The sequence below is a fragment of the Papio anubis genome, chromosome 11 (genome assembly GCF_008728515.1).
Source record: "Papio anubis isolate 15944 chromosome 11, Panubis1.0, whole genome shotgun sequence".
NCBI lineage: Eukaryota > Metazoa > Chordata > Mammalia > Primates > Cercopithecidae > Papio > Papio anubis.
The window spans coordinates 83,041,229-83,068,722 of NC_044986.1; the positions used below are offsets into that span (position 1 = coordinate 83,041,229).

Here is a 27,494-nt window from a genome sequence, read left to right on the forward strand (position 1 = left end):
GCTCTTTTATATTTCTTACCTTCCCTTAATCCTCATAATAACCTTGTAAGATGGTAAGAATTAGTATTGCCAGTTTTAGATGAAGAAATTGAGGCCCAGAGAGGTTAAGGAACTTGCCCAAGGACACACAACCAGGAAGTAGTAGAGCTGGGTCCTGCAGCCAGGGCTCTTGGCTATGCTATCAAGACTCCACAGCATGAGGTCTCCTCCATGTTGAAAATGACTCCTCCCTGACATGTTGCACCAAGATTTTCTAGAAATTGGACTCATGATCTTTACAGAGGCAGCTTGGGATGATATAATGAATGGTTTTGGAGATGTATTCCCACTTACTAGCTCTGTCTGAGCCTCAGTGACCTCGAGTGTAAAGGGGGAATAATGTGAAGACCGATTCAGATGACAGATGCTATGTGCCTCATTACCCCTAAAGGAGAGGAAGATTCCTTATGGAGAAGGAATTATCTCTCTTTTTTTTTTTTTTTTTTTTTTTTGGAGACAGAGTCTCGCTCTGTCGCCCAGGCTGGAGTGCAGTGGTACAATCTCGGCTCACTGCAAGCTCCGCCTCCTGGGTTCACACCATTCTCCTGCCTCAGCCTCCTGAGTAGCTGGGACTACAGGCGCTCGCCACAGTGCCTGGCTAATTTTGTGTATTTTTAGTAGAGACGGAGTTTCATGGTGTTAGCCTGAACGGTCTTGATTTCCTGACCTTGTGATCCGCCTGCCTCAGCCTCCCAAAGTGCTGGGATTACAGGCGTGAGCCACCATGCCCGGCCGGTATTATCTTTTGAAGGCCTCACTGGCAGGATGGCTCCGGGGCAGGGCTGTGGAGGGTTTTATCTCTTCTTCCTTCAACAACATGGATGGATCCTATCTACCTGGTCCCTACTCACCCCCAGCACAGGGATTTCCAGGTCATCCAGCTCTGAAGGGTGGGTCACCTGGGAGTGGAAGGTGCAGAGTGGGAGCCACAGGCTGCCCCAGGTGGCCCAGGGGAACCAGGTGGGAAGGAGAGACTGGAGGTGGGGCCAGGGTCTTGGGCCCTAAGAAAAACCTTCCTCTCCAGGTTGAGGCTGGAGTGTGGGGTGGGAGGCAGAGGCAGGGTGTGGGTGTGGGGACTGCCTCAGTGCAGTCCATCCTGCCCAGGCTGAGCTCAGGAATGGGGAGGGAGGCTGTGCCAACATGCTTCCTAGGATTGGGGGAATGAGGCCTCTTTCCCGAGGAGCAGACTGAAATGAGGTGAGGCTTCTGGAACCTCACTCGCTGGAAGAGGAGGCCAGCTGGATCTTGCGTGCAGGGTACAGCTGGGTCTGCCCTGGCTGGGTGTTGAGAGCCCAGGCTGAAGAGGGCTGTGGGTAAGCAGTTGCAATGCTTTTTCTGTGCTGTGAGCCCAAAACGGTTTTCTGCTCTCAGGGAGTTGGAGGAGGGTGTGGTAGAAGTGAGGCAGTGCATTCTCTTCCCTGTGCTCTGACTGCCTGGACAATCTTTAGACAGTCACTCAGACACACTCTCAGCTTCCACTAAAGCGATGTGGAGGTACAGGGGTCCCCCAGGGCAGCCACGGGCCAAATGAGCAGCTACTTCTGGGCTGTGTCACCCTAGAGTCTCTGCCCAGCACCCTCTGAATGCCTCCTTCAAGATCCCCCACCCTAATCAAACCAAGATGGAATTTCCCCCAGTACAAATCAAGCTGAGCTGTTTTTCAAGAAAGTAATTGTAGCTAAACCTGAAACGTGAACCTGAAAACCCAGGTCACCTGCTTTGTCCTGAGGGCTGACCTAGGTCCAGGTTCAGCAAACTCATGCTAAGGATGGTATTTCAGATGTCAAATCACTGGTCAGAGTGCAACTGAAAGCATCGTGCAGTCAAGGGCGAGCTGACCCACTCCCACCCCTTCCCGCCCAGGTACCCCCACCCCCACTCCCCGTCTTCTGCAGGCCTTGGGCAGTCAAGGCCTGGCGGAGCCCCACCCTGCACAGCTGCAGATATTTATAGCCATGTCCCTTTTCCAGCCCATGTCGAGGGCTCTGCTGTGCTTGCTCTCTAGCTCTCTGGAAGCCCTGCTGAGAATTCAAATCTGGGCCATCAAGAAGTTCAGGAACAAGTCTCCCAAAAAAACTGAAATTGTATGCTCTAATGTTAAAGCCGCCTTTTCCTTTTCTCTGGCTGGGAGTGAGGGGAACTGGGAGGAATGAATTCCTGACACACCTTTCTTGGGGTTTTTGTTTTGTTTTGTTTTGTTTTGTTTTTGGCTTTTGCAGTGCCTGCATCTACCTACAGCCCGTCCCCAGGGGCCAATTACAGTCCCACTCCCTACACTCCCTCGCCTACCCCTGCCTACACCCCCTCACCTGCCCCTGCCTATACCCCCTCACCTGCCCCTGCCTATACCCCCTCGCCTGCCCCTGCCTACACTCCATCCCCAGCACTAGCCTATACCCCTTCGCCTGCTCCCAACTATAACCCCGCACCCTCGGCGGCCTATAGCGGGGGCCCTGTGGAGCCTGCTAGCCGTCCCCCCTGGGTGACAGATGACAGCTTCTCCCAGAAGTTTGCCCCGGGCAAGAGCACCACTTCCATCAGCAAGCAGACCCTGCCCCGGGGGGGCCCAGCCTACACCCCGGCGGGTCCCCAGGTGTCACCACTTGCCAGGGGGACCGTCCAGAGGGCTGAGCGCTTCCCAGCCAGCAGCCGGACTCCACTCTGCGGCCACTGCAACAACGTCATCCGGTATGGTCCAGCTGTGCCCCTGCATTGGGGCACTGGAAGGGCGTGTGTGCGGGGTTCTTGTCCACAGTCTGAGCCCTGGTAGGGAGAGATGGGGGTAGGAGGCAGGTGTAGGGAGAAAGGCTCGGGTCCTTCTGGCTTGCCCTCTGGTCTGACCTCTCTGAGCCTTAGCTGCCATACTTGTGTGACACCCACTCCCCCAGGGAGCTGGGAGGTTGGCGTGAGGTATGTGGGTGAAGCTCCAGCAGGGTGCCTGGTGCCAGGAACTCTCCCTTGGGCTAAGGTTGAGTTCTGGGAATCACCAGACTTGTCAGTAGGTTTACGGGGCATGTTGTAAGACAGTGTGGGTTTTGACCCAGTTTTCCTTTAGGGTTGCTTCTGGGTCTTTCCACAGATAGGCCTGGGCTGCTCAGGGAGTTGGTGGGCATCTGCCAGACTAAAATGAAAACAAGTGATTTCACACTTAGACGCCATGGACCATGGGTGCTGTTGTTTGAATACAGTATGTTTGTATGCATGTGTGGTGTGAGCTTATATGCATGAAAAATACACTTTTATTTAAAACTAAGGTAATACATATTCATTAGTGAAGAATTAGAAAACACAGAAAAATAAAAATTAGAATATAAAGAAATGTCCTTGTAGTCCCACTGTTCTGACTGCTAACCTGGAGCTAGACAATACAGGTTTGTATCCTGGGTCTACCACTTACTAGCCCTATGGCCTTAAACAAGTTGTTCAAACTCTGTGTGCCTCAGTTTCCCTATCTAAAAATGGGTATTATAATAGTACCTACTTCGTAGGATTGTTGTGAGAATTAAGCAAGTTAATAAATGCAAAAGTCTCTTGACTAGAACCTGACACACAGTAATCACTTAATAAATGTTAGCCATCAGCATCATCATTATTGGATATCTTACTATCATTATCAGTGGTCAACTGAATTCTATGATATGTTTACCCAGTCCCCTATTGGTAGATGTTTGAGTTGCTTCCTGGTTTTCTTTATTGTAAGTGATGCAACAATGATCACCTTTCTGCATGGAGCTTTCTCTGAATTTCACATTACTTCATCAGAACAGTCACAAAAGTCAGAGTTATTGGGTAAAAGTATAAACAGTGTTGGGGTTCTTGAAATACCTAGTTCCAAGTTCTGGGGGCTGCCTTACTGGGTGCCATTCTCTGCTTCCCCAGGGGCCCATTTCTGGTAGCCATGGGCCGTTCTTGGCACCCTGAGGAGTTCAACTGTGCCTACTGCAAGAGTTCCCTGGCAGATGTGTGCTTTGTGGAAGAGCAGAACAACGTTTACTGTGAGCGATGTTATGAGCAGTTCTTTGCCCCACTCTGTGCCAAGTGCAACACCAAAATTATGGGGGTAAGTGGACAGCCTCCCTTTCCTCTGACCCACGTCTCTTCCCCAGCCCTTCCCCAAGATCATGGGGTCCCATTAGGAAGCCAAGAAGTTGCTGGTAACAGAGAGAAAGCAACTCCATTTTTATCCTGAAAGGGAATTGGTTTGCCACCAATAAACTTGGGGATAAATGAACTTGATGCAAGAGATGATTGTGCGCCTGTACCACACAGCTTGAAGTGGTGGTGGAACTTCTGCAAAGCAAGTGATTGCTTCATAACCTGACTTTACCACTCACCAGAATGTGGCCTTGACCCTCAATGCCTCTGGTAAATGACAGTAATAAGCAGTACCTCCTCCCAGGTTTAATGGGAGGATTAAGCATCACAGTTTATGTAAGAATGCACAAGACCTGGCACCCAGCTGGAGAGTGACAACCCCTTCTCTGCCGCCCCTGGGTCTTTCTTCAGAGTGACCGAGGCCTGCATCCTGAGCTCTCCTGCCCTATTCCCCAGTAGGATGCTCGGGCAGTGGCCGGAGCCTGGTGGGGTAGTCAAGCCCGCTCCCTTTCTGCTTTCTGTCCTGAGCTCAGGCTCTTTCCCCCAGGAAGTGATGCATGCCTTGAGACAGACATGGCACACCACCTGCTTCGTCTGTGCGGCCTGCAAGAAGCCTTTCGGAAACAGCCTCTTCCACATGGAAGATGGGGAGCCCTACTGCGAGAAAGGTAGGAACACTTTGATGGCATGCGGGGAGGCCCTGCAGACTGGGAGAAAGGGGCAGGCACAGGGAACTAACTCCTGCCTAATCCATTCACATCCAGCCACCCAGAGGCCTTTATTTCTGGAAGAAACCTTTGTTTTTGTTTTTAATGGTAGAATCATGCTAATATCACACAAAGGAAGTTAACTATCTCCCCTGCCCATATGGTTGTAGCTTTGGGGAGAGTGAGGTGCAGAGTCTATAGCTTATTTTATGCATCAAATATGTGGATCTGGTTGGGTAGGTGGCTCACACCTTAATCCCAGCACTTTGGGAGGCCGAGGCAGAAGAATTGCTTGAGCCCAGGAGTTTGAAACCAGCAACATAGCAAGACCCAGTCTCTGCAAAAAATATAAACATTAGCCAGGTGTAGTGGTGCGTGCTTGTAGTCCCAGCTACTCAGGAGGCTGAAGTGGGAGGATCATTTGAGTCCAGGAGTTCAAGTCTGCAGTAACCTGTGATAGCACCATTGTATTCAACCTAGGCAACAGAGTAGGATCCTGTATCTCAAAAAAAAAAAAAAAAAAAAAAAAATGTAGCTCACAAGTTGCCATCTTATGACCACTTGGGAAACCTTTCAGGTTATTTTGATTTGGAGACCACAAGGTCTATTCTGAAAAGGCCTTGGCTATGGACTTTGTCCTTCATTCTATTCCTGGTTCCACTTCGGGCTGCTTTGTAATCCTGAGCAAGTTAGTAACCTTCTCTGAGCCTTACTTTCCTAATCTGTAAACACCCGCCTTAGAGAACCGTGGTGAGGATTACACCAGAGAAGGCATGTAGAGCATCAAATATGCGAGACCCCTTCCTCTGCCCCTATGATATTTATCAGACTTTGATGTTCCTTCAGATTCCTGTAATCTCACTGAGTGAATTCAGAGTTTCTCTGTACCCCCAAAATGCTATATGTTATGTTAAAATGCCAAGTAAATTATTGTAAATTCAGGAGACAAAGCACGTCATTAGATAGGTGGGAGTCAGTCACTCATTTATTCAGAGACTTTCCCCTTCAGACCTTTCTGAAGCAGATTCCAGAAAAGGTAACACAGACATGAAGGCTAAGACAGTAGAACCAGAAAATCAGAGGTGGTAAAAGCAAGCATGCCAATTATGAAGAATAACAGAGCTGCAGGGACTAACCAGGTAACAAATTTGAGGGCAAAAAGAGAAACACAGTAAGTTAGTTTACTTTAAAACCAGAAAAGAGAAAACATTCAGTTCCTCAAGGGAAAAAGCAAAACAAAATTAAAACTTCTTTCCCCGACTGTGAATTAGAAAATAAAAGTCTTGGCCTGGCGCGGTGGCTCACGCCTGTAATCTCAGCACTTTGAGAGGCCAAGGCGGGCAAATCACCTGAGGTCAGGAGTTCAAGACCAGCCTGACCAACACGGTGAAACCCCGTCTCTACAAAAATAGCCAGGCATGATGGCGGGTGTCTGTAATCCCAGCTACCTGGGAGGCCGAGATGGGAGAATCGTTTGAACCCGGGAGGCAGAGGTTGCAGTGAGCTGAGATACTGCCATTTCACTCCAGCCTGGGCGACACAGTGAGACTCCATCTGAAAAAAAAAAAAAAAGAAAAGAAAGAAAAGAAACGTCTTGGGTTCTTGTACTAGTGAATGCCCTTCCCAGCTCTGAAGTTAACTGAATGACCTGAAACATGCCACTTAGTTACTCCGTGCCTCAGTTTCTATATCTGTAAAAGGGAGAAGATAACACCAGTCCTTTCATTTCTTATGAGCATATGATATTGATTGGTAGTTAAAGAAAGTGCTGTTATGCTTATACAGATTGCTAGTATTCTTCTACTAAAAGCATTATAACAGCCGGGCGCGGTGGCTCAAGCCTGTAATCCCAGCACTTTGGGAGGCAGAGACGGGTGGATCACGAGGTCAGGAGATCGAGACCATCCTGGCTAACACGGTGAAACCCCATCTCTACTAAAAAAAATACAAAACACTAGCCGGGCGAGGTGGCGGGCACCTGTAGTCCCAGCTACTCGGGAGGCTGAGGCAGGAGAATGGTGTAAACCTGGGAGGCGGAGCTTGCAGTGAGCTGAGATCCGGCCACTGCACTCCAGCCTGGGCGACAGAGCGAGACTCTGTCTCAAAAAAAAAAGCATTATAACTTCTATTATTTGAGATAAGCCTCAATTTGTGTCTGAGGCTTTTGAAAGAATGATAGATTTCCATTATCACTGCTGCCCCTTGTCATAGCAACTCCCCCAAAAAGATTCTCAAAAATGATGTTTTGAGTAAGAAGATCCAGGAAGAAGATGGTCTAGTGTTAAGAGAAGACAGTGAGGAAGTAGATTTACCTTCAGACCTAGGTACCTGGAGAGACCCAGACTCGAATCCCGCATGGGCCACTTCCAGGCTGAATGGCGATGGGCAAATTATTTACCCCTTCTGAGTCTCCATTTCCTCCTCTGTTGTCCAGGCTGGAGTGCAGTGGCACAATCATGGCTTACTGCAACCTTGTCCTCCTGGGCTCAGTTGATCCTCCCACCTAATCCTGTAGCTGGGACTTCAGACATCTGCCACCATGCCTAGCCAATTTTCATAATTTTTTGTAGAGATGAGGTCTTGCTATGTTGCCCAGGCTGGTCTTGAAATCCAGGGCTCAAGCAATCCTCCTGCCTTGGCCTCCCAAAGTGTTGGGATTACAGGCATGAGCCACCATGCCTATTTTTGATTTTGTTCTATTTTTGATTTTGTAAGGAACCTCTTACTGTTTTCCATAACGGCTGCACTGTGTTACAAACTCATTAACAGAGTACAAAGGTTCCAATTTCTCTGGTAGCCTTGCAAACACTTGTTATTTTCTGTTTTTTTAAAAATAGTAGTTATCCTAATGGGTATGAGGTGAAACTTCATTTTTATGTCTTGTCATTTTAATCAACAATTTGGAAGAAGACACAGAAGGGAGTCCTGTCAAATCTGCATATTGAGCCAGAATGATAGGGTCTAGGCTGAAAAATGCTTCAGCTGGCTGCAAAGATAAGCTGACAACTGCATATAAGGAAGAGAGGTAGGAGGGTCAGCCCTTCACAGATGAACCTGCACCTGAGCAGTTCCCAAACCTGGCATCACGGTCACCTAGGGAACTTAACAAACTAGAGAGAAAATAGATTTTTCAGACCTACCTCAGACCCACAGAAGCAGCATTTCATAGGGTGCCCCACCCTACCCAGGTGTTTCAGTTAGGTGTGGGAATCAGAAGTGTTTCTCGAAGTGTGGTCCCAGCACCAGCAGCAACATCACCTGAGAACTTGTTAGAAATGCAGATCTTCAGGCCCCACCCCAGATCTGGTGAATTAGAAACTCTAGAGGAGAGCCTGGCACCCTGTGTTTCAACAAACCCTCCATGTGCTTCTGACGTTTGGGAATCATTGCTCTAGAAGAGTACTAAGCCCCTTTTCAACACAGAGCACCCGCAATTTGATGGATGGAAATCCTTTTACAATAGCAATAAAATCCATTAAATGCGAGGGTAGTAATTCAGCTTGGGACAAGAGAGAGTCAAAGAAAATTAGAAAGACTTAAAGAGAGAAATAAAGGAAGGAATAAATAAATGAGCTAGATTATGCTCCTTGTGGAAAATGCCCATGCACAGACTTTATTTGGTACCAGCAATGTTCTCCTTTTGTAGAAACGAGTGAAGAAAAATGCCAACTTAAAAAATATATATATTAGGATCAGACCCGTGCTACCAAATTTTAAAACAAAGTGACAATTTTCCAAATCATACGGAATCAAATTTAAAACAGAAAAATTAATCAGTGGGCAAGACAAGGCATTCCAGAAGTAAATTCGAACCTTTTTTTTTTTTTTTTTTTTGGAGACAGAGTCTCGCTGTGTTGCTCAGGTTGGAGTATAGTGGCGCGATCTTGACTCACTGCCACCTCCGCCTTCCGGGTTCAAGCAGTTCTCTGCCTCAGCCTCCCAAATAGCTGGCATTACAGGTTCCTGCCACCAAGCCTGGCCAATTTTTGTATTATTAGTAGAGACAGGGTTTCACCATCTTGGCCAGGCTGGTCTTGAACTCCTGACCTCGTGATCTACCCGCCTCGGCCTCCCATAGTGCTGGGATTACAGGCATGAGCCACCGCACCTGGCCAATTCAAGCCACTTTAATAGCTTAATCTGTGAAAAGCCAGTAAGAGAAGGAATCACTATTTAATTAGTTGTTTGAACCATTTAATTTAATTTTTATATTTATTTAAATATGGAACACAGCCCGGCTTGGTGGCTCACGCCTGTAATCATAGTACTTTAGGAGGCCAAGGCAGGAGGACCCCTTGAGCCCAGGAGTTTAAGACCAGCTTGGACAATATAGGGAAACCCCATTTCTGGAAGAAAAAAAAATTAAAGTAGCTGACCGTGGTGGTGCACACCTGTGGTCCCAGCTGCTCAGGAACCTGAGGTGGGAGCATAGTTTGAGCCCAGGAAGTTGAGGTTGCAGTGAACTGTGACCATATCATTGCATTCCATCCTGGGTGACGGAGCAAGACTTTATCTAAAAAAAAAAAAAAAAAGGAGGTGATGAATGAATGGATAGGATACATGGATAAATGGAGGAGGGAAGCCCAGAGAAAGCCTTCAGCAAGGCCATCTCATCACTCTTGGTTGGGGTAGGCAGGGGATGAAGACTTCCTTGAAGTACAGTCTAGCACAAAAGATTGCAGAGATTCTCTCAGGTACAGAAAGTGGGGATGGTTTTCTAAGCCCAGGGCCTGGTTTACACAGAGACATGGAGGTGTAAGAGAAAGTCCAGGGCACCATGAGACCACCTGGGAGTGATAAGAAAGAAGTTGTAAGTGGGGTGAAGGACTAGTTCTCAGGTGGAGACGAGTCAGCCCATACCACATAGTAGTAAGTTCCTGCAGAGCACAGAGTGAACTGCAACCTGTGCTGTTAACTTTCTAAAGGAAGCAGAATGATGTTTTCTTTTTTTTTTTTTGAGACGGAGTCTTGTTCTGTCGCCCAGACTGGAGTGCAGTGGCTGGATCTCGGCTCGCTGCAAGCTCCGCCTCCTGGGTTCACGCCATTCTCCTGCCTCAGCCTCCCGAGTAGCTGGGACTACAGGCGCCCACCACCACGCCTGGCTAATTTTTTGTATTTTTAGTAGAGACGGGGTTTCACCATGTTAGCCAGGATGGTCTCGATCTCCTGACCTCGTGATCCGCCCGCCTCAGCCTCCCAAAGTGCTGGGATTACAGGCGTGAGCCACCGTGCCCGGCCGTACGATGTTTTCTTAGCTCTGGCAAGGCAATGCATTTCTGCCTACTAAAGAAATTAAGTGTTCCATCAGAGAGGATTGATGGACTGGGATACATAAGAGCATTTGCATGACAAGCTACAATTAGGCACAAAAGGGGAAGCTGTATATTGGAAAACATATGCGAGAGATAAGTGTAACTGATCAAAGCTCAATGGCAGGCCGATAAGTAGCTGGAGACAGCGTAAAACCATGGAAGTAGGATGAACATTGGAGTCTATCAGGACTGGGGCTGCTCCTTATGACTTATGTGATGGAACCTCTTCAGTCAGTTTCCTCCCCTTTAAAATGGGAATACTAGGCCAGGCGCAGTGGCTCATGCCTGTAATCCCAGCACTTTGGGAGGCCAAGGTGGATGGATCACTTGAGGTCAGGAGTTCAAGACCAGCCTGGCCAATATGGTGAAACCCCGTCTCTATTGAAAATACAAAAATTAGCTAGGCGTGGTAGCACGTGCCTGTAATCCCAGCTACTTGGGAGGCTGAGGCAGGAGAATTGCTTGAACCTGGGAGGCAGAGGTTGCAGCGAGCTGAGATTGTGCCACTGTACTCCAGCCTAGGTGACAGAGTGAGAGTCTGCTTTCAAAAAATAAAGAAATAGGCTGGGCATGGTGGCTCACACCTGTAATCCCAGCACTTTGGTAGGCCGAGGCGGGCGGATCACAAGGTCAAGAGATCGAGACCATCCTGGCCATAATGGTGAAGCCCCGTTTCTACTAAAAATACAGAAAAAAATTAGCTGGGTGTGGTGGCACATGCCTGTCCTCCCAGCTACTCGGGAGGCTGAGGCAGGAGAATTGCTTGAACCCGGGTGGTGGAGGTTGCAATGAGCCAAGATCATGCCACTGCACTCCAACCTGGTGACAGAGCAAGACTCCATCACAAAAATAAATAAATAAATAAATAAATAAATAAATAAATAAATAAATAAATAAACAAACAGAGAATATTATCTCTTCACAGAGATGTCATGAGGATTAAACAAGAGGCACAATGACACTCAAATCATGGTTGCCTTCCCTCCTTGCTTCAGTTACGAAGACTTTCAAAATAAGAGCCAACATTTTTGAGTGCTTGTGCCAAATACTTCACTTACATTATCTTATTTAATCCACTCAAAACCCCAAGAGTTCAGTACAATAATTATTCCCATTATATAGATAAGTAAGTTGAGACCTTGAGAAGTTAGGTGACTTACCCCAGGTTTGAATGTTTCTTAGTAGAGTTGGGATTTGAACTTAGCTCTTCCTTTATTCAGAGTCCAATTTTGTAACCCCCATGGCACACTGGCACTCAGTAAGACGTGGTCTAAGACAATGAATGGACATACTGTCCACAAGAAGAACAGGAAATCACTTAAGAAGAAGCCAACTGTAGAAGAGTTGTGGAGGAATGCGTACACCTCTCCGGAGGGATGAAGGCTTTGTAAATGGGATGGAGCTTTTCTAGAATAATCTAGAGATGTTCTACAGCCAGTGTGGTAGAACTGTAGCCCCTTTGGGCCAGAGAGGACAGCTGCCCTGGTGAAGGAGCACAGAACCTGACCCACTGTGCCTCAGCTGTGGGATGCTGGCTGGGCCCTTCACCTCTTTGAGTCTCAATTTTCTCATACACAAAACAAAACAAAAAGATAATAATAGTTCAATCTCTGAGGGATTTTGTGATCAGACTCATTCACTGATTAACTGATTAATTGGTTAATGCGTTCATTCCCTATGTATGTTTTGGATATTGACTGTGTGTCAGTCATTGTGCTGGGAGTGCAAAGAAAGCTAAGATGTAGTCCCTGACATTGAGATACTTGTAAATAACATCATCCATGTGAAAATGCTTGGTAAATTGCAAAGCATCATATAAATAATACTTAATAGCATTATCTCCTTGGTTGGGGATAGGGAAGGAGGAGGAGGACATGCCCCAATAAAATAGTTAAAATAGTCTTTATAGTAGTAAAAACTTGTTGTCAACACAAATGCCCCATGACAGAAGAATGGCCAAGCAAAGAACATTCCATAACTCTTAAATACGTTGGACCCTCATTCTTCCAAAGTAAGCATAGCCGTTTGGAAACGTGGATTGTTTTCTCTTTGGGGCTTGATCTGTTTGGTCTATTAGAGGTGACAGAAGCAGAGGAGACAATCTCCCTGCAGAATGTTAATGACAGTTCCAGAAAGTGTTTGCAAATCAAACTAGCATGAGATGGTGTCTAAGCCTGGGTCTGAACATCAGTGCAATGATTGGAAAATGGAAAACTATCAGTCATGTAACTGAGTATTTCATCTGTGAGATTACAAACAACCAATCAGATTTCACCCCCTGCCCCTGCCCACTGATTTGGGGGTTGTCTTGGCTTTGGGTCCCCACTGCCCTACTGGGTGCGTGGTCTTCACTCTGCTTTTCATTTCAGACTACATCAATCTGTTCAGCACCAAGTGTCACGGCTGCGATTTCCCCGTGGAGGCCGGCGACAAGTTTATTGAAGCCCTGGGCCACACCTGGCATGACACCTGCTTCATTTGCGCAGTATGTCTCTAGCTTGGGGCTCTGGCTTTCTGAGAAGAGGCAGGAGGGAGGAAGTGGGAACCAGATGACCACCCTCTACATCCCTTGCCATGCTAGCTTTCTGACATCCTGATCATTTTTAAAAGCTGGCAAACACCATGATGCCTCGATACATCACAGTCGAACAAAGTTTCATTCCTAATAATTATTTATAAGCCAGTGTGGCTTTGTTACTTTCCATTTCGTTAAAGACAACAGAGTGTCCCAGGGTTTGGCAAACCAGCGGCTTGTCTCACCAGCAGTGTTGTCAGTGGGCAAGAGCAGCAGATGATGCTTGGCTTTGAGAGGGGCAGTTGACTTCCCATGGTTATATGTCACTTTAGATATGATGGAGTGACTTGAGGGTTTTCCCCTCCAAATTGTTACCCCAAGCACTAGATTGGAGCTGACTAATCCTATGAAAAGGTGAGACAGGGTTTCTCTTGGTAGAACCTTTGGAAAGCAAGACTGAGTATCATTTTATTTTCCTAAGTGGTCCTTTCTTGATATATAGCTGCCAGGAGATAAGCCCTGGATTAACTATTAATTGTGTGCTACTTATTTCTGCTGAACAGCTGCGTCACTTTTAGTATGAGACTGGCATTTTCCTTCTGAAGGTTTTGGGTTGGGGTGGGCACATGATGGTGTGCCTACAGGCATTTAGACTCTGAGGGAGAGGTAGGAAACAGTCATCCCTGAGAAAGCCCCCTAATGTCAATCTGTTATTGACTAATCTTGATTTGATTTTTTTTTTTTTTTTTTTTTTTTTTAATGGAGTTTCTGCTCCTGTTGCCCAGGCTGGAGTGCAGTAGAGCGATCTCGGCTCACTGCAACCTCTGCCTCCTGGGTTCAAGCAATTCTTCTGCCTCAGCCTCCCGAGTAGCTGGGACTACAGGCACACACCACCATGCCTGGCTAATTTTGTGTATTTTTAGTAGAGAGGGGATTTCACCATGTTGGCCAGGCTGGTCTCAAACTCCTGACCTCAGGTGATCCACCCGCCTCAGCCTCCCAAAGTTGTGGGAATACAGGTGTGAGCCACCGCGCCTGGCTGATTTGGGAAAATTAAGACACCCCTACTATTTTTTTTAACCAGAGTTTCTCAAGGTAAATTTTGGAAATGTATGAAATACCTGTACAGTTTTTACTTGAATAATTTTTATAGACTTATGACATAGGATGACCCTAGTCATCAAGTTTACGGACATATGCTTTCGGTTCTACACTTTGCTTCCATACCCTGCCATCTGTGGGACGCACTGTATTCACTCTGTGTGTTGGTTTGCTAGGGCTGCCTTGACAAATTACTGCAAACTGATGGCTCAAACAACAGAAATGAACGCTTTCACAGTTCAGGAGGCCAGAAGTCCTAAATCAAGGTGCTGACAGGAGGCCATACTCTCTCTCCGAGCTTCTAGTGGTTGCCAGCAATCCTTGGCATTTCTTGGCTTGCAGCTGTGTAACTCCAATCCCTGCCTCCATTATCACAAGGCTGTCTCCCCTCTGTGTGTGTGTCTTCACATGACATTCTCTTCTGAGTGTGTCTGTCTCTGTGTGGTTCTCCTCTTTTTTTTTTTTTTTTTTTTTGAGACGGAGTCTTGCTCTGTCACCCAGGCTGGAGTGCAGTGGCGCGATCTCCACTCACTGCAAGCTCCGCTTTTTTTTTTTTTTTTGAGACGGAGTTTCACTGTTGTTGCCCAGGCTGGGGTACAATGGCACGATCTTGGCTCACTCCTAACTCTGCCTTCTGGCATGTGAATTTTGTGGAATGCAGTTCAACCCCTTAACGCTCTGATTTTCCAGCTCTTTGAACAGATTCTCTAGTTATCTTTTAGGGTGTTTTAAATACATCCCCTCCAAAAAGAGACAAATGGTGTAAATATACTGGCTTTGGGGTTGTCCCCTGCAAAGTTATAGCTCCCCTGTGTCAGGCACAGCACAGGGCTCTCTGAACCTTACATTCAAGCCATGACTTGTCTAGTCCTGAGGCACTGCCTGCACATCTGGTTACCCAACTTCTGGAAGGATCCAAGAGACCTGGGGAAGGTCCAGGAAGACAGTGGCACAGAAGGCCTGTTTTCCACGGGCGGGCTGATGAGAGGTCTGTGTCACATGCAGAGGGAATTGTGGCAAAGGTGAGTGTGGGTCTGCTCCTGCAAGCCTCGCAATTTCAGCTGAGTCACAACAGCAAAAGTCCAAGAGAGAGACCAGAAGAAGCCGTAAAGCTTGGGGTGGCTCAGGCTGATATTACAAATAAGTTCCAGAGAGTGAAGTCCAGCCTGTGAGAGGCCCATAGCACTGCCCTTTGGAGAATCAGCATGGAGATCGTTAGGTCTCCCTCCAAACCAGCCTGCATGGTACTCACTGCCCTGTCAACATATAGTGAAGTGGAACATGGTTGTTTTTTTTTTTTTTTGTGAGACAGAGTCTTGCTCTGTCGCTCAGGCTGGAGTGCAGTGGCACGATCTCAGCTCACTGCTACCTCCACCTCCCAGGTTCAAGCAATTCTCTGCCTCAGCCTCCTGAGTAGCTGGGATTACAGGCGCCCGCCACCAGGCCTGACTAATTTTTGTATTTTTAGTAGAGATGGGGTTTCACCATCTTGGCCAGGCTGGTCTTATGAGCCACCCACCTCAGCCTCCCAAAGTGCTGGGATTACAGGTGTGAGCCACTGCACCCAGCTGGAACGTAGTTTTAACATTGGGAAGAAACCTTTTGATTGGAAAACTTTGAGGGACATGAGGGATTTTTTTTTTTTGGTCCTCTTTCTGTCACTTCATATTTCCAAATCACTTTTGATGAGCATGTATTTTCCTGTAACTTCCAAAAACTTAGTAAGAGAAAGATCTGGAGTAGCTCTCCCAGCTGATGTGCTGTTTTCTCACCAGTGAGATCTCAGATAGCACATTTTTAGACTAACTCAGTGTACCAAATATTCCTGGCATTTGGGGAATACAAGAGTGTCCCAGAGCAAGTCTCTACCTTGACGGAATCTAGAATCTTGAAAGGCGAACAAAGCAACAGATGTGAGCAATTCAAAAGTAGAACAGGACAGTACCCCTCAAGTCCAAAGCATATAAAGTGAAGGCTGGGAGCCTGAGAAGTGCAGTGTGAGTCAGGGTGAAAGTTAAGCTTCTGTCTGGCACTGACACTTGAGTTCCAATGGAAAGGGTCTGACTTTTTTTTTTTTTTTTTTTTTGAGACGGAGTCTCGCTCTGTCGCCCAGGCTGGAGTGCAGTGGCACGATCTCAGCTCACTGCAAGCTCCGCCTCCCGGGTTCACGCCGTTCTCCTGCCTCAGCCTCCCGAGTAGCTGGGACTACAGGCGCCGCCACCTCGCCCGGCTAGTTTTTTGTATTTTTTTTTAGTAGAGACAGGGTTTCACCATGTTAGCCAGGATGGTCTTGATCTCCTGACCTCGTGATCCGCCCGTCTCGGCCTCCCAAAGTGCTGGGATTACAGGCTTGAGCCACCATGCCCGGCCGGGTCTGACCTTAGTGGAGGAAAAATGTCTTACCAATCCTTCTTTTGCTCTAAGTCTTGCCCTTCCCTACTGGCGTGGGTATCAGGAGCGGATGGGCAGTGGTATAACTTTTGTAGGCAGTCCTAGGGGCTGCTGCAGCTGGCCTAGTTTATTACCCTAACTCTGCTGGGACCTGCGGTCAGCACTGTTCATGGTCACCACCCCTTTATAGCCAGGCCCTGATGTCACCCAGCCACAGAGCCTGGGGGTTAGACCATCCCTGTTGTCCCCTATGCTGGGTGGGCAGGAGGCCTCCTCCACCATGAAGCACCTTGCATCAAGAAGACACTGGGCACAACTCCCTGTGAGGGTTCCCACCCTCAGCCCCATCTCACCTATGAGCCATATTTGAGGTTCTGTCCCTTTCTCATTTGTTGGTCTTCAGTCCCTGGACACCTTCTCTCCCCAGCCTGACTCATCCCGAAGTTCTCACAAGCAACCAGCATTGTCCCAGACCAGGTAGGGTCTCCCAGCCACAGCTGCAGTCACTGACAGGCTGACTCACTCCAGAGCTGCCTTTCTGTCTTCCTTAAAGCCCATTCTCACCAGTTAGATCTTGGGTGTCCATCTTTTTGCATTAGTCTTTAAATTGCCACCAGCAGCTTGAGGCCTCCACACAAGCCTGGTTATACTCAGCATCACTGCATCCACCTGGGATGTTTTCAAACACTTTTGCAGCTCATTGGCTCCCAGGGCCCACTGGAAGCCCTGTGTGATCCTAGGTATAATGTCCCCAACTGGACCATCAGAGCCTTGCACATGGGGCCAGCGTGGTGCCCTTTTCCTTTCCAACTCTCTTGGACTGGATACATGCACATTGCCCCAAGCTCAACTCTGGAGGGTGATTTCTGTTTCCTTGGGGGATACCTGTATGTGGGGACTCCACCTGCACTCCTCCTGATGTCAGTGTCCTGGAGATGGCTCCCAATTCTGCCCCCCAGCAGGGATCTTCACTGCCCTCTCCTAGGCTGGGACCCATGCCAGCCAATGTGACTTCCTGGCAGACTCTGACATACTGGCATATTGCCAACCCAGGGCCTAGCTTACATACTAGTAGTCTGACAAACTCAGAGGGCTACCTCCGTACAAACCCATGAACCCAGAACAATTTCAAATAAACACAGCCCCTTTCTGTTATGGGGTAGGGGAAAAATTAGCATAGAACTGGAGTCTTATAGACCTGGACAGAGATTCCCAGCCCTACAACTTACTAGGTCTGCGACTTAAGAAAGACATAGGCGCCCTCTGAGCTCCAGTTTTTTCATTTGTGAAGTGGGAGAAAGGCATACCTACCTTGTAAGGTTTTCATGAGAATTAAATGAGCTGCTGTATATAGTGTTTGGCATCCTGCTTGGTCCATGGTAGCCCCCACAAATATTAGTTCTCTTCCTCAGACTATACTCTATGTTGTCATCATGGGGATATAGAATTTCATCTCTTGGGCTGGGCACGGTGGCTTATGCCTGTAATCCCAGCACTTTGGGAGGCCGAGGCAGGTGGATTGCTTGAGGTCAGGAGCTCGAGACCAGCCTGGCCAACATGGTGAAACCCTGTCTCTATTAAACTACCAAAAAAAAAAAAAAGGCTGGATGTGGTGGTGGGTGCCTGTAATCCCAGCTACTACGGAGGCTGAAGCAGGAGAATTGCTTGAACCTGGGAGGTGGAGGTTGCAGTGAGCCGAGATCACACCATTGCACTCCAGCCTGGGTGACAGAGTAAGACTCCATCTCAAAAAAAAAAAAAAAAAAGAAAACAAAAAAGAATTTCATCTCTTTTGTTTTTTGTATATTTCTCTGCATACTTTTCCATATCTTTTTTTTTTTTTTTTTTTTTTTTTGAGACAGCGTCTCACTCTGTCGTCCAGACTGGGGTACAGTGGTGCAATCTTGGCTCACTGCAACCTCGGACTCCCGGGTTCAAGCGATTCTCCTGCCTCAGCCTCCTGAGTAGCTGGGATTACCGGCACGCACCACCACACCCGGCTAATTTTGTATTTTTAGTAGAGATGAGGTTTCACCATGTTGGTCATGCTGATCTCAAACTCCTGATCTTGTGGTCCTCCTGCCTTGGCCTCCCAAAGTGCTGGGATTACAGGCATGAGCCACCGTGCCTGGCCCATATCTATCTTTTTAAATGGTGGCATTCCATTGGAAAAATACACCTTGAAAATTTACTGAATCATCTCCCTATTGAGAGAAATTTTAGTAGTTTTCAGTTTCGAGTTGAGCACAGGTTGCTTTCTTATTCTGCAGAGTTGGTTCTGCAGGATAAATTCTCTAGCATGGCATTACTGGGTTATAGGGTAGGCACATCTCAGTGGTTCTTGTTCAACATGGCCAGATTCCCTATGGAACACTGAGCTCACTCGTGTGTCTCCAGCAGTCCACCAGTAGGCCTTGTTCCTTTTTGGCATTGCTGATTTTTGATTGAATACTTTGTGGTTTTTTTTTTAAGCTTTTTGGCTAGAGGCATGTTAGGTTAAAGGTGACAAGCCATTGAGGTTTTCTTGTTTTATTTGTCTTGCTAGATTAATAGGTGTCTAGTGGTATCTCAGGGCAGTTTTTCTTATAATTTTTTTTTAACTAATCTTCTTTTTTTTTTTTTTGGTAGAGACAGAGGCTCACTATGTTGCCCAGGCTGGTCTCAAACACCTGGCCTCAAAAAATCCTCCTGCCTCAGCCTCCCAAAGCATAGGGATTATAGGCATGAGCTACTGCGCCTGGCATCAGGGCAGTTTTAATTTGCTTTTTCTTTAATTATTAGTGAGTACAATCTTCTCTGATGTGTTTGTTAGTTTACTATTTTCTTTAGATGTGAATCCTCTCTGTGGTATATTGACTTGTGAACTTGCATTGACTCTTTATACATTTTGGATAGCATGAATTGGTCAGCTTCATAGTGTGTATTTTCTCTATTCCATTAAATTTAATTAATTTCATTTGATTTTATTCTGTGTTCTTCAGGAATCTTAGTTTTTACATAGTCCAACTCATGTACTCTGCTTCTGTCGTTAAGAATTCATAATGGGAGAAATAGGCTGTTGCCTTTTCTCTGCAATGCATGGGGCAAGGCTTTTTCTTTCTTTCTTTCTTTCTTTGTTTTAGACAGAGTCTTACTCTGTTGCCCAGGCTGGAGTGCAGTGGCACAATCACAGCTCACTGCAACCTCTCTCTCCCAGGTTCAAGAGATTCTTCTGCCTCAACCTTCCCGAGTAGCTGGGATTACAGGCGCATGCCAACGTGCCCCTGGCTAATTTTTATATTTTGTATTTAGTAGAGATGGAGTTTCGCCATGTTGGCCAGGCTGGTCTCAGACTCCTGACCTCAAGTGATCTGCCCTCCTTGGCCTCCCAAAGTGCTGGGATTACAGGACTGAGCCACCGCACCTGGCCAGGGCTTTTTCTTAAAAGAGCGATTGAAATCTGCTCATGTCCCCCGCCACATGGGTCTCACGCACGTCTGTTCTCTGTTCCAGGTCTGCCATGTGAATCTGGAGGGGCAGCCGTTCTACTCCAAGAAGGACAGACCCCTGTGCAAGAAGCACGCACACACCATCAACTTGTAGGCGACTGAGGCCGCCTGTGCTGATGAGGCCCAGAGCTGCTCCTGCTGCTGGCAACAAAGGATTCGGGAGGCTGATGTTTCTTCTGAGGGGAACAGGGAGAGAGAGGAAGCAACTGAGCCCTTTGGAAGTATAATTTTAGGTTTTTTCTTCTGTACACAAATCGTGTATTTGCATAGTTCAGACTAGGAGCCAAATGAAGACTCAAAACCAAGCTAGTTATTAATCTAAGACTGGAATTGTGCTTTAGACATTTAGAGCAGAATTCCAAGAACTCAAAAGTGAAAAGCAACAAGCAGCTTTCCCAAAGCGATACACTTCCTGCGGTCACCAGAGGAGGACAGAGCTCAGAGCAGCTGTGGAGAATCTGAAGCATTCTGTGGAGTTCTTAAGCGCTCCCCTGGCAAACAAATTGAAGTGCCAAACAGCACTCGCTGCAGGGTATTTTTAGAGTCATAGCTGAGAGCTTGTTAGCTAAGACCCATTGGGCTTTCCTCACCAAAAAAGGAAGTGTTATTCCATTACTAGCGTCATGGAGCTACCTCTGCGCATCAGACTTCAGACCTTGAACAAACTTGAAACATTCTAATGGGAGCCCGGACGTCCAGAGAGATGTCTTCTGGGAGCCACTGGGCAATTGCCAGGGCTCCAGGAAGGGCTCTGGCTCAGGTTGCAGACAGCTGAGAAAAGATGGCCCTGTCAGCCACCCTCTCTCAGTCTGAAACATCCAATGTCCCCAGAAGGCTTAGCTCCTTTTTGAATTGTGATGGGAAAGTAGAATTGGGTTTTTCCAGTTTTGCTCTGTGGTGTGTGAGAGATTTTTTAAAGGCTCTGGGTTGTCTTTGGCCTTTGTTTAGCTTTAAGGGTTCGTTAGTATGAGTGTCCAGTCGTGTGCATGAATTTCACCCCAACCTGTGACTGCTCACTTACAATGTCTCCCCCAGTACCCTCCATCTCAAATAGGCTTGGTGGCCTGTGGAAAAGAAGAGAGACAGAGAGACAGTGTCTGAAACAGGATGGCAGAATAGGCTCACATGCCCAAACTCTGGGTGGGGAAGAGAAAACTTACTTTCTGCCACCCTCAGTAAGAACACAAGAGGAGGCAGGACCTCCCACCTTCAGGTCTGCACCATCCATTTCAAATGTTCCTTAAAATGCAGCACACTGAGTTTGTACAACTGTGTTAGCTGCTGGAAGGAACAGATGCACTGATATATATGCATTTGCTGTTTTGGCCAATATTTTGAAAATGTATGGGCTGAGTTGATCTAGCTATTATTTAAGTATTTATTGAAGTAGAGGGGCCTTCAAACTACTTTATGATACTAGTGATAGTTTGAGTTAGGTAAGCATCTTAAAGCTGTTTGGTGATAAATAAGGCAGTTTAGATTCTGTGGTTGGAAATAGTGTAGTCACTTTCGTCTTTAGGAAGCCCTGATAATATGCTCATCGAAAACATGGCATTGATGCAGGCAGTTTGCATGAATGTTTCTCACTTGAGCACGCTATTTAGGCTGTCTTCCAACTCACTCTATTCTGCTCTTACTCCTGTTTTGGATTTTTCTCTTTGCACGTTTGAAATATTTTATGGGAATGTATTAGAACTCTTTTCTTCTAAGGACTGAGACTTCCAGGGGACTGCCATCTTACCTGAGTGTCTCCTCTCCATTAGGGAGAAGGAAGCAGCTAGCTGTGTCCCTAGCTGCAGGAAGCCCCTATTTTTTTCCAAGCAGGAAGCCACCAATCTCCCCCAGGGAGCACCAGGGAGGGACATGGATGTGCTCCTGCCACAGGGCCCTTCCTACCTTTGGATCTGGGAGAAGGTGAATACAAAGCAGCAGGCAGAGTAAAATCTGCTGGGACTGCCTGGAGATTTGTCAGGAGTTGCAGACAAATACCTTGGAGCATTCTGTTATTTTTGGAAAGTTCAAATAGGCCGGGACAAGGAGGTTGCTGACTGTACTGACAGGCCCTAAGTCGTTTTCTCTGAAAACTGTCTATTCAATTGTCAGGGACTGGTCTTCAGGAAAGAAAGAAAGAAAAAAAACGTTCCCTAGAATTCAGTTTCCAAAATCTCTTTTTAAAGGTTTTACACACACACGCACACACACACACACACACGATCATTAAAAAGTATATGATCATTAAGAAGAAAAGTGAAATATCTCAAAGGATGGTTTTACCACAGTCCTTTATTGAATCAATTTTTCTACATTTCAGAGCAAGTATAGATTCTGAGGGACTCTTATTTGCCAAAAAAAACAAAACTAGCAAAAAATTTAAAAAAAAAAGAAAAAAAAGAAAAAAAAAACAACACTTAAAATGTAGCAGGAAAAGAAGGTAGTTTTGAGTGTGGTTCACTCAGTGTCTGTGAGTCTGGTGTAGTGTCAGGAATAAGGCTGTGTCTAGCTCAAGTTTACATTGTGGATGTCCTACAACACCAAACAAAATTTTTCACAATCCATGGTGGGGAGCACACTTTGGAGCTACAGTTCTTGTCTCCTCATTGTTGACATTAATTTAACATTTATAGGCCAGGTGCCGTGGCTCACGCCTGTTATCCCAGCACTTTGGGAGGCTGAGGCAGGTGGATCACCTGAGGTCAGGAGTTTGAAACCAGCCTGGCCAATATGGTGAAACCCCATCTCTACTAAAGATACACAAAATTAGCCGGGTGTGGTGGCGGGTGCCTGTAGTCCCAGCTACTTGGGAGGCTGAGGCAGGAGAATCTCCTGAATCCTGGAGGTGGAGGTTGCAGTGAGCCGAGATCATGCCATTGCACTACAGCCTGGGCAACAAGAGTGAAACTGCGTCTCAAAAAAAAAAAAAAAAAAAAAGATAAACACAACTTTTTGCAATGGAGTGACATATCTGCAGCTTATAGCTGCAGTGTTTGTGTTAGGAACCTAGCTTTTATAATGTTAACTTTTTAACTCAGTATTCTGGCTTTGGGACTTTTTGTTTTGTTTTGGGTAAGATTTCAGAAGTGGAATGTAGCCTGTTAAAAGTGTGCACAAAAATATTTTGCATGTTTTTTTTTTCTCCTGTGTGAATTCTACTTTTTAGCAAAAATAAAAGCCCCCCAAAAGGATGTGCAAATACAGATTTTTCTGTGTAAAGTTTTTCACGTCACATCAGAAGTAGCTTACTTCTATATGGCCACAAATAGAAGTTGGAGACAAAACAAAACATTCTGTGGGAAGAAACACAACTTACTTGCCCTGATGCTCAATAGCAGTGTAATCACCGTGTTTAAACCGACAAGGATACGTGAATAACATGAATGTTCTGCATACAAAGGGAATTACCAGGCAAATAATAAACTGAAGACCTCGTCTCACATTATATTTTCATAAAGGTTTGTTTGCTTAGCTACTTGGTGGTCAAATATTTCCAATTAATTTATTTCTATTCTACTCTAAATGGCTTCATTTCTAGAAAAGTTGCCATATTTCCTCTTACATCATTTGTTTTCAAATAAGTTCAGAGTAAAATCCTCTTATAGAATTTTTTTTTCTTTTTAATAATGAAGACTTGTCTGAGGGTACTATGTTTAACAAAATCAAACTCATTCTTTTTCAAGGTAATCTGTTTCTAGGAATTACTGAAAAGTAAAGGGAAGTTGTACATGCCGTATTTGATTTTTAGCACCTGAATCAGACTTTGAAAGAGCTGTGCAATTACAAACAGAAATCACGTCTCATCATTTTAGTACTTCTTAAAGCTCTAACAATTTTAAAAATAGATGGTGGAGAAGAAAAGGCTGCTAGACTCATAGAATTTAAAGGAATCGAGGAGATCACCTAGGCATTTTTCCAGATGCAGGAACTGAGGCCCAGAAAGGGGAAGTGGCTTTCTCAGCCTACACAACCAGCAAGGGAGGCAGCCAGGTGCCATGGAATAAACATGGACTTTGGCATGATAAGACTAGGGTTTAGATGGAGGCTGACTTAATACCACTTGAGTGGTATTGGGAGAGTCTCTCTAAGCTTGTTTATCTATCTAAAAATGAGGGTAATGGCATCTGCTTCACAGGGATATTTTGAGAAGCAAATGTAGTAACTTTTGGAAGAAAATTGCAATACAAATGTCAGTTGTTATTATCACCAATAGAGTGGGGACCCAAAGCCCTCATTCCTGCTCCATTTTCTTAACTCTTTCCCCTTACCCATACAGGAAAAATCCACTGGAAAAACCAGCAGCAAGAATGAATAATATACAAATAGTGGCTAGGCACAGTGGCTCATGCCTGTAATCTCAGCACTTTAGGAGACCAAGGTGGGTGGATCACCTGTGGTCAGGAGTTCGAGACCAGCCTGGCCAACATGGTGAAACCCAGTCTTTACTAAAAATACAAAAAGAATAGCTGGGCATGGTGGCAGACACCTGTAATCCCAGCTACTTGGGAGGCTGAGGCAGGAGAATTGCTTGAACACAGGAGGCAGAGGTTGCAGTGAGCTGAGATCACACCACTGCACTCCAGCCTGAGTGACAGAGCAAGACTTTGTCTCAAAAAAAAAAAAAAAAAAAATTACTAACAGCCCAGAAATATGAACCAAAAATCAGAATTTGGTATAATTAACTTGTATGTAATTTCTGCCCTCCTAAGGATTTGTGGACAGAATAAATATTGTTTGTTTATTTGCTCATTCATTCATTCTTTCAACAAATATTTATTGAGCATCTACTAGTGACACGAACAGGCACTGCTTTGGACACTGACAACATGACAGTGAGTACAGCAGACAAAAACTTCGGCTGTCATGGAGTTTACTTTTTTTTTTTGACTTTTTTTTTTTTTTTTTGTGAGACAAAGTCTTACTCTGTCTTCCAGGCTGGAGTGCAGTGGTGCAATCTTGGCTCACTGCAACCTCCACCTCCCACATTCAAGCGATTCTTCTGCCTCAACCTCCTGAGTAGCTGGGACTACAGGTGCCTGCCACCACACCAGCTAATTTTTTTTATTTTTAGCAGAGACAGGTTTCACCATGTTGGCCATGCTGGTCTTGACTCCTGACCTCAAGTAACCTACCTGCCTTGGCCTCTCAGAGTGCTGGGATTACAGGAGTGAGCCACTGCACCCAGCCGATATTCTTTTTTTTAGAAAAAAGTTATTTATTTTTAATTATTTTATTAAAAAAGTTTTTTTTGAAACAGAGTCTTACTCTGTCACCCAGGCTAGAGTGCAGTGGTGCAATCTTAGCTCACTGCAACTTCCGCCTTCCGAGTTCAAGTGATTCTCGTGCCTCAGCCTCCTGAGTATTTGGAATTACAGGTGTGCATCACCATGCCCGGCTACTTTTTGTATTTTTAGTAAAGACAGGATTTCGCCATGTTGGCCAGGCTGGTCTCAAACTCCTGACCTCAAATGATCTGCCTACCTCGGCCTCCCAAAGTGCTGGGATTATAGGCATAAGCCACTGTGCCTGGCCTACTTTCTTGTAAAAACAATTTATTTTATAACTATGAACTTCACTATCTGATTCTAGTTAAGCCTCTATTAACACACATATGAAGGGTTATCTGAGAATAAAGATCATGGGTTAATCTATCTACTGAGCTTGTGGAATAAATCCTGCCATTAACTTTGTCAAGGCAATCAGCAACTTTCTGGGCCATCAGACAGAATGTCTTCAGTTCAGTGCTGTCCTCTGAGCCTCAGGCTCATGTGTCCAGATTTTGCCTCACTGCCTCACGTGGATGTCCCACAGCCACCCAAGCCCACCTGCTTCACAGGTTGGATGAACGGCCATCTGTGTGTGCTTCTATCCTTTCTTCTGATACAGACCCTGCCCCTTTAGGTGCAGTGATTGGTTCAACAAGTGGGTTTGTGAACCAAGCCAGAGCAATCAGAATTCTTCTTCCCTGACACTGTTAAAACCAGATCTTGGAGAGAGACTCTCTTCTCTTACTTGTGGTTGAGCTGGAAGAATGAGTCCAACAGGCCCTCTGTTCCCTCTCGTGTGAAGAAAGTCTGTTTACTCTAGGAGAGAATGAAGCCAACAGGCACTGGGAAGCAAAGAATTGAAATGAGAGAGTTGGAGTGTTCTGCCAGTGTGATGGCTCCTGGATCTTGTCATTCCCAAAGCTCCACACTTACCTTTTCCTTGGTTTGCTCGATTTCCCCTTTATTCTTTTTTTTTTTTTTTTTTTTTTCATTTTTGAGACAGAGTCTCACTCTGTCGCCCAGGCTGGAGTACAATGGCGCCATCTCGGCTCAGTGCAACCTCCTCCACCTCCTGAGTTCAAGCAATACTCCTGCCTCAGCCTCCCAAGTAGCTGGGATTACAGCCATGCACCACCACACCTAGCTTATTTTTGTATTTTTAGTAGGGACGGGGTTTCACGATGTTGGCCAGGCTAATCTTGAACTCCTGACCTCAAGTGATCCACCCACCTCAGCTTCCCAAAGTGCTGGGATTACAGGCATGAGCCACCACACCTGGCCTTCCCTTTATTCTTGACCTTGTTTAAATTGGGTTTCTGTCACTTGCAACCAAAAGAATCTCAACTAATATAACGTCCAGTGCCGAATTCATGATGTGACATTCTGTTATCCATGCTATAGCTTCAAGAAGTATCAAAACAATAAGATGTGGCTTCTATTTGTAATTGCACAGCTCTTTCAAGGTCTGATTCAGGTGCTAAAAATCAAACATGTTATGGAGAACTTCCTTTTACTTTTCAGTAATTCCTAGAAACAGATTACCTCGAAAAAGAATGAGTTTGATTTTGTTAAACATAGTACCCTCAGAAGGGTCTTCATTATTAAAAAGAAAAAAAAAATGCTATGAGAGGATTTTACCCTGAACTTATTTGAAAACAAATGATATAAAAGGAAATATAGCAACTTTTCTAGAAATGAAGCCATTGAGAGTAGAACAGAAATAAACTGAAATATTTGACCACCAAGTAGCTAAGCAAACAAACCTTTATGAAAATGTAATGCGAGATGAGGTCTTCAGTTTATTATTTGCCTGGTAAATTCTCTTTGAATGCAAAACATTTATGTTATTCATATATCCTTGTCTGGTTAAACAAGGTGATTAAACTTCTATTGAGAAGGCCTTCAAATAATCTGCCATCCATGCTATCCTATCTGAGCATGCATGCTAAATAAATGCAGAATGCTTATAATTGGAACTATACTTTCAAGACAAATCCCGCATACTTTCTGACTGAATGCCTTCCATAGAGGAATTCCAGGGCTGCCACTGACTTAGTTCTCCATCCTCCTAGCCAACCTGCTTCTCCTCTTGTATTCTTTCTTTCAGTGAATTGTAGGCACCACCCAATCATTGAAACTAAATATCTGGGAGCATCCTAATGTCTTCTCCCATATTGCTCTGACAACCAATAATTACCACAGGCTGCCCATGTACTTCCTGAACCTGTCTTGACTCTGTTTTCTCCTCTCATCCTCAGGACTCCCGCCTTTAAAAAAACATCTCTCTTCTGCATCATCTCAGCAGCTTCCTAACTGATCTCCCAACTGATCTCCTTGTCTCCATGTTGCTCCCTATCCACCCCGATTCCGTTCCCATTCAGGATCTCTCCAAAAATAAATCTCTCCAAAAAATAAGTAAATGGTCCTGCACAACTTATAAATGTCTTCTCATTATCCCTCAACAGGGCCCAAACTAACCTGCATTTACAAGTCCCGTATGCCAGTCCGCTGTGTCTCTCCAGCCTCACTTCTCAACCACAAGTGCTACCTTCTCGTGATACACCATCGTCCTGGCCACAGCGGGCCAG

At 45.8% G+C, this 27,494-nt stretch overlaps 1 protein-coding gene across 5 annotated transcripts in view; it reads left to right on the forward strand.

Annotated features, from left to right (window-relative positions):
• LDB3 (LIM domain binding 3) overlaps nt 1–22,838 on the forward strand; it is a 69,189-nt gene extending 46,351 nt beyond the window's left edge. For 4 of the 5 annotated variants that reach the window (XM_009214455.4, XM_009214457.4, XM_009214456.4 and 1 more), the window contains 5 exons: nt 2,259–2,727; nt 3,919–4,099; nt 4,682–4,802; nt 12,523–12,638; nt 19,653–22,838. In XM_009214455.4, the coding sequence (XP_009212719.2) occupies nt 2,259–2,727; nt 3,919–4,099; nt 4,682–4,802; nt 12,523–12,638; nt 19,653–19,742 (977 nt within the window). In that variant the 3' untranslated portion in view covers nt 19,743–22,838. Of the gene's footprint in view, nt 1–2,258; nt 2,728–3,118; nt 3,207–3,918; nt 4,100–4,681; nt 4,803–12,522; nt 12,639–19,652 lie in introns of those variants that run through there. The other variant, XM_009214459.4, reaches the window with a different exon arrangement.
• The last annotated feature ends 4,656 nt before the right edge of the window (nt 22,839–27,494 follow it).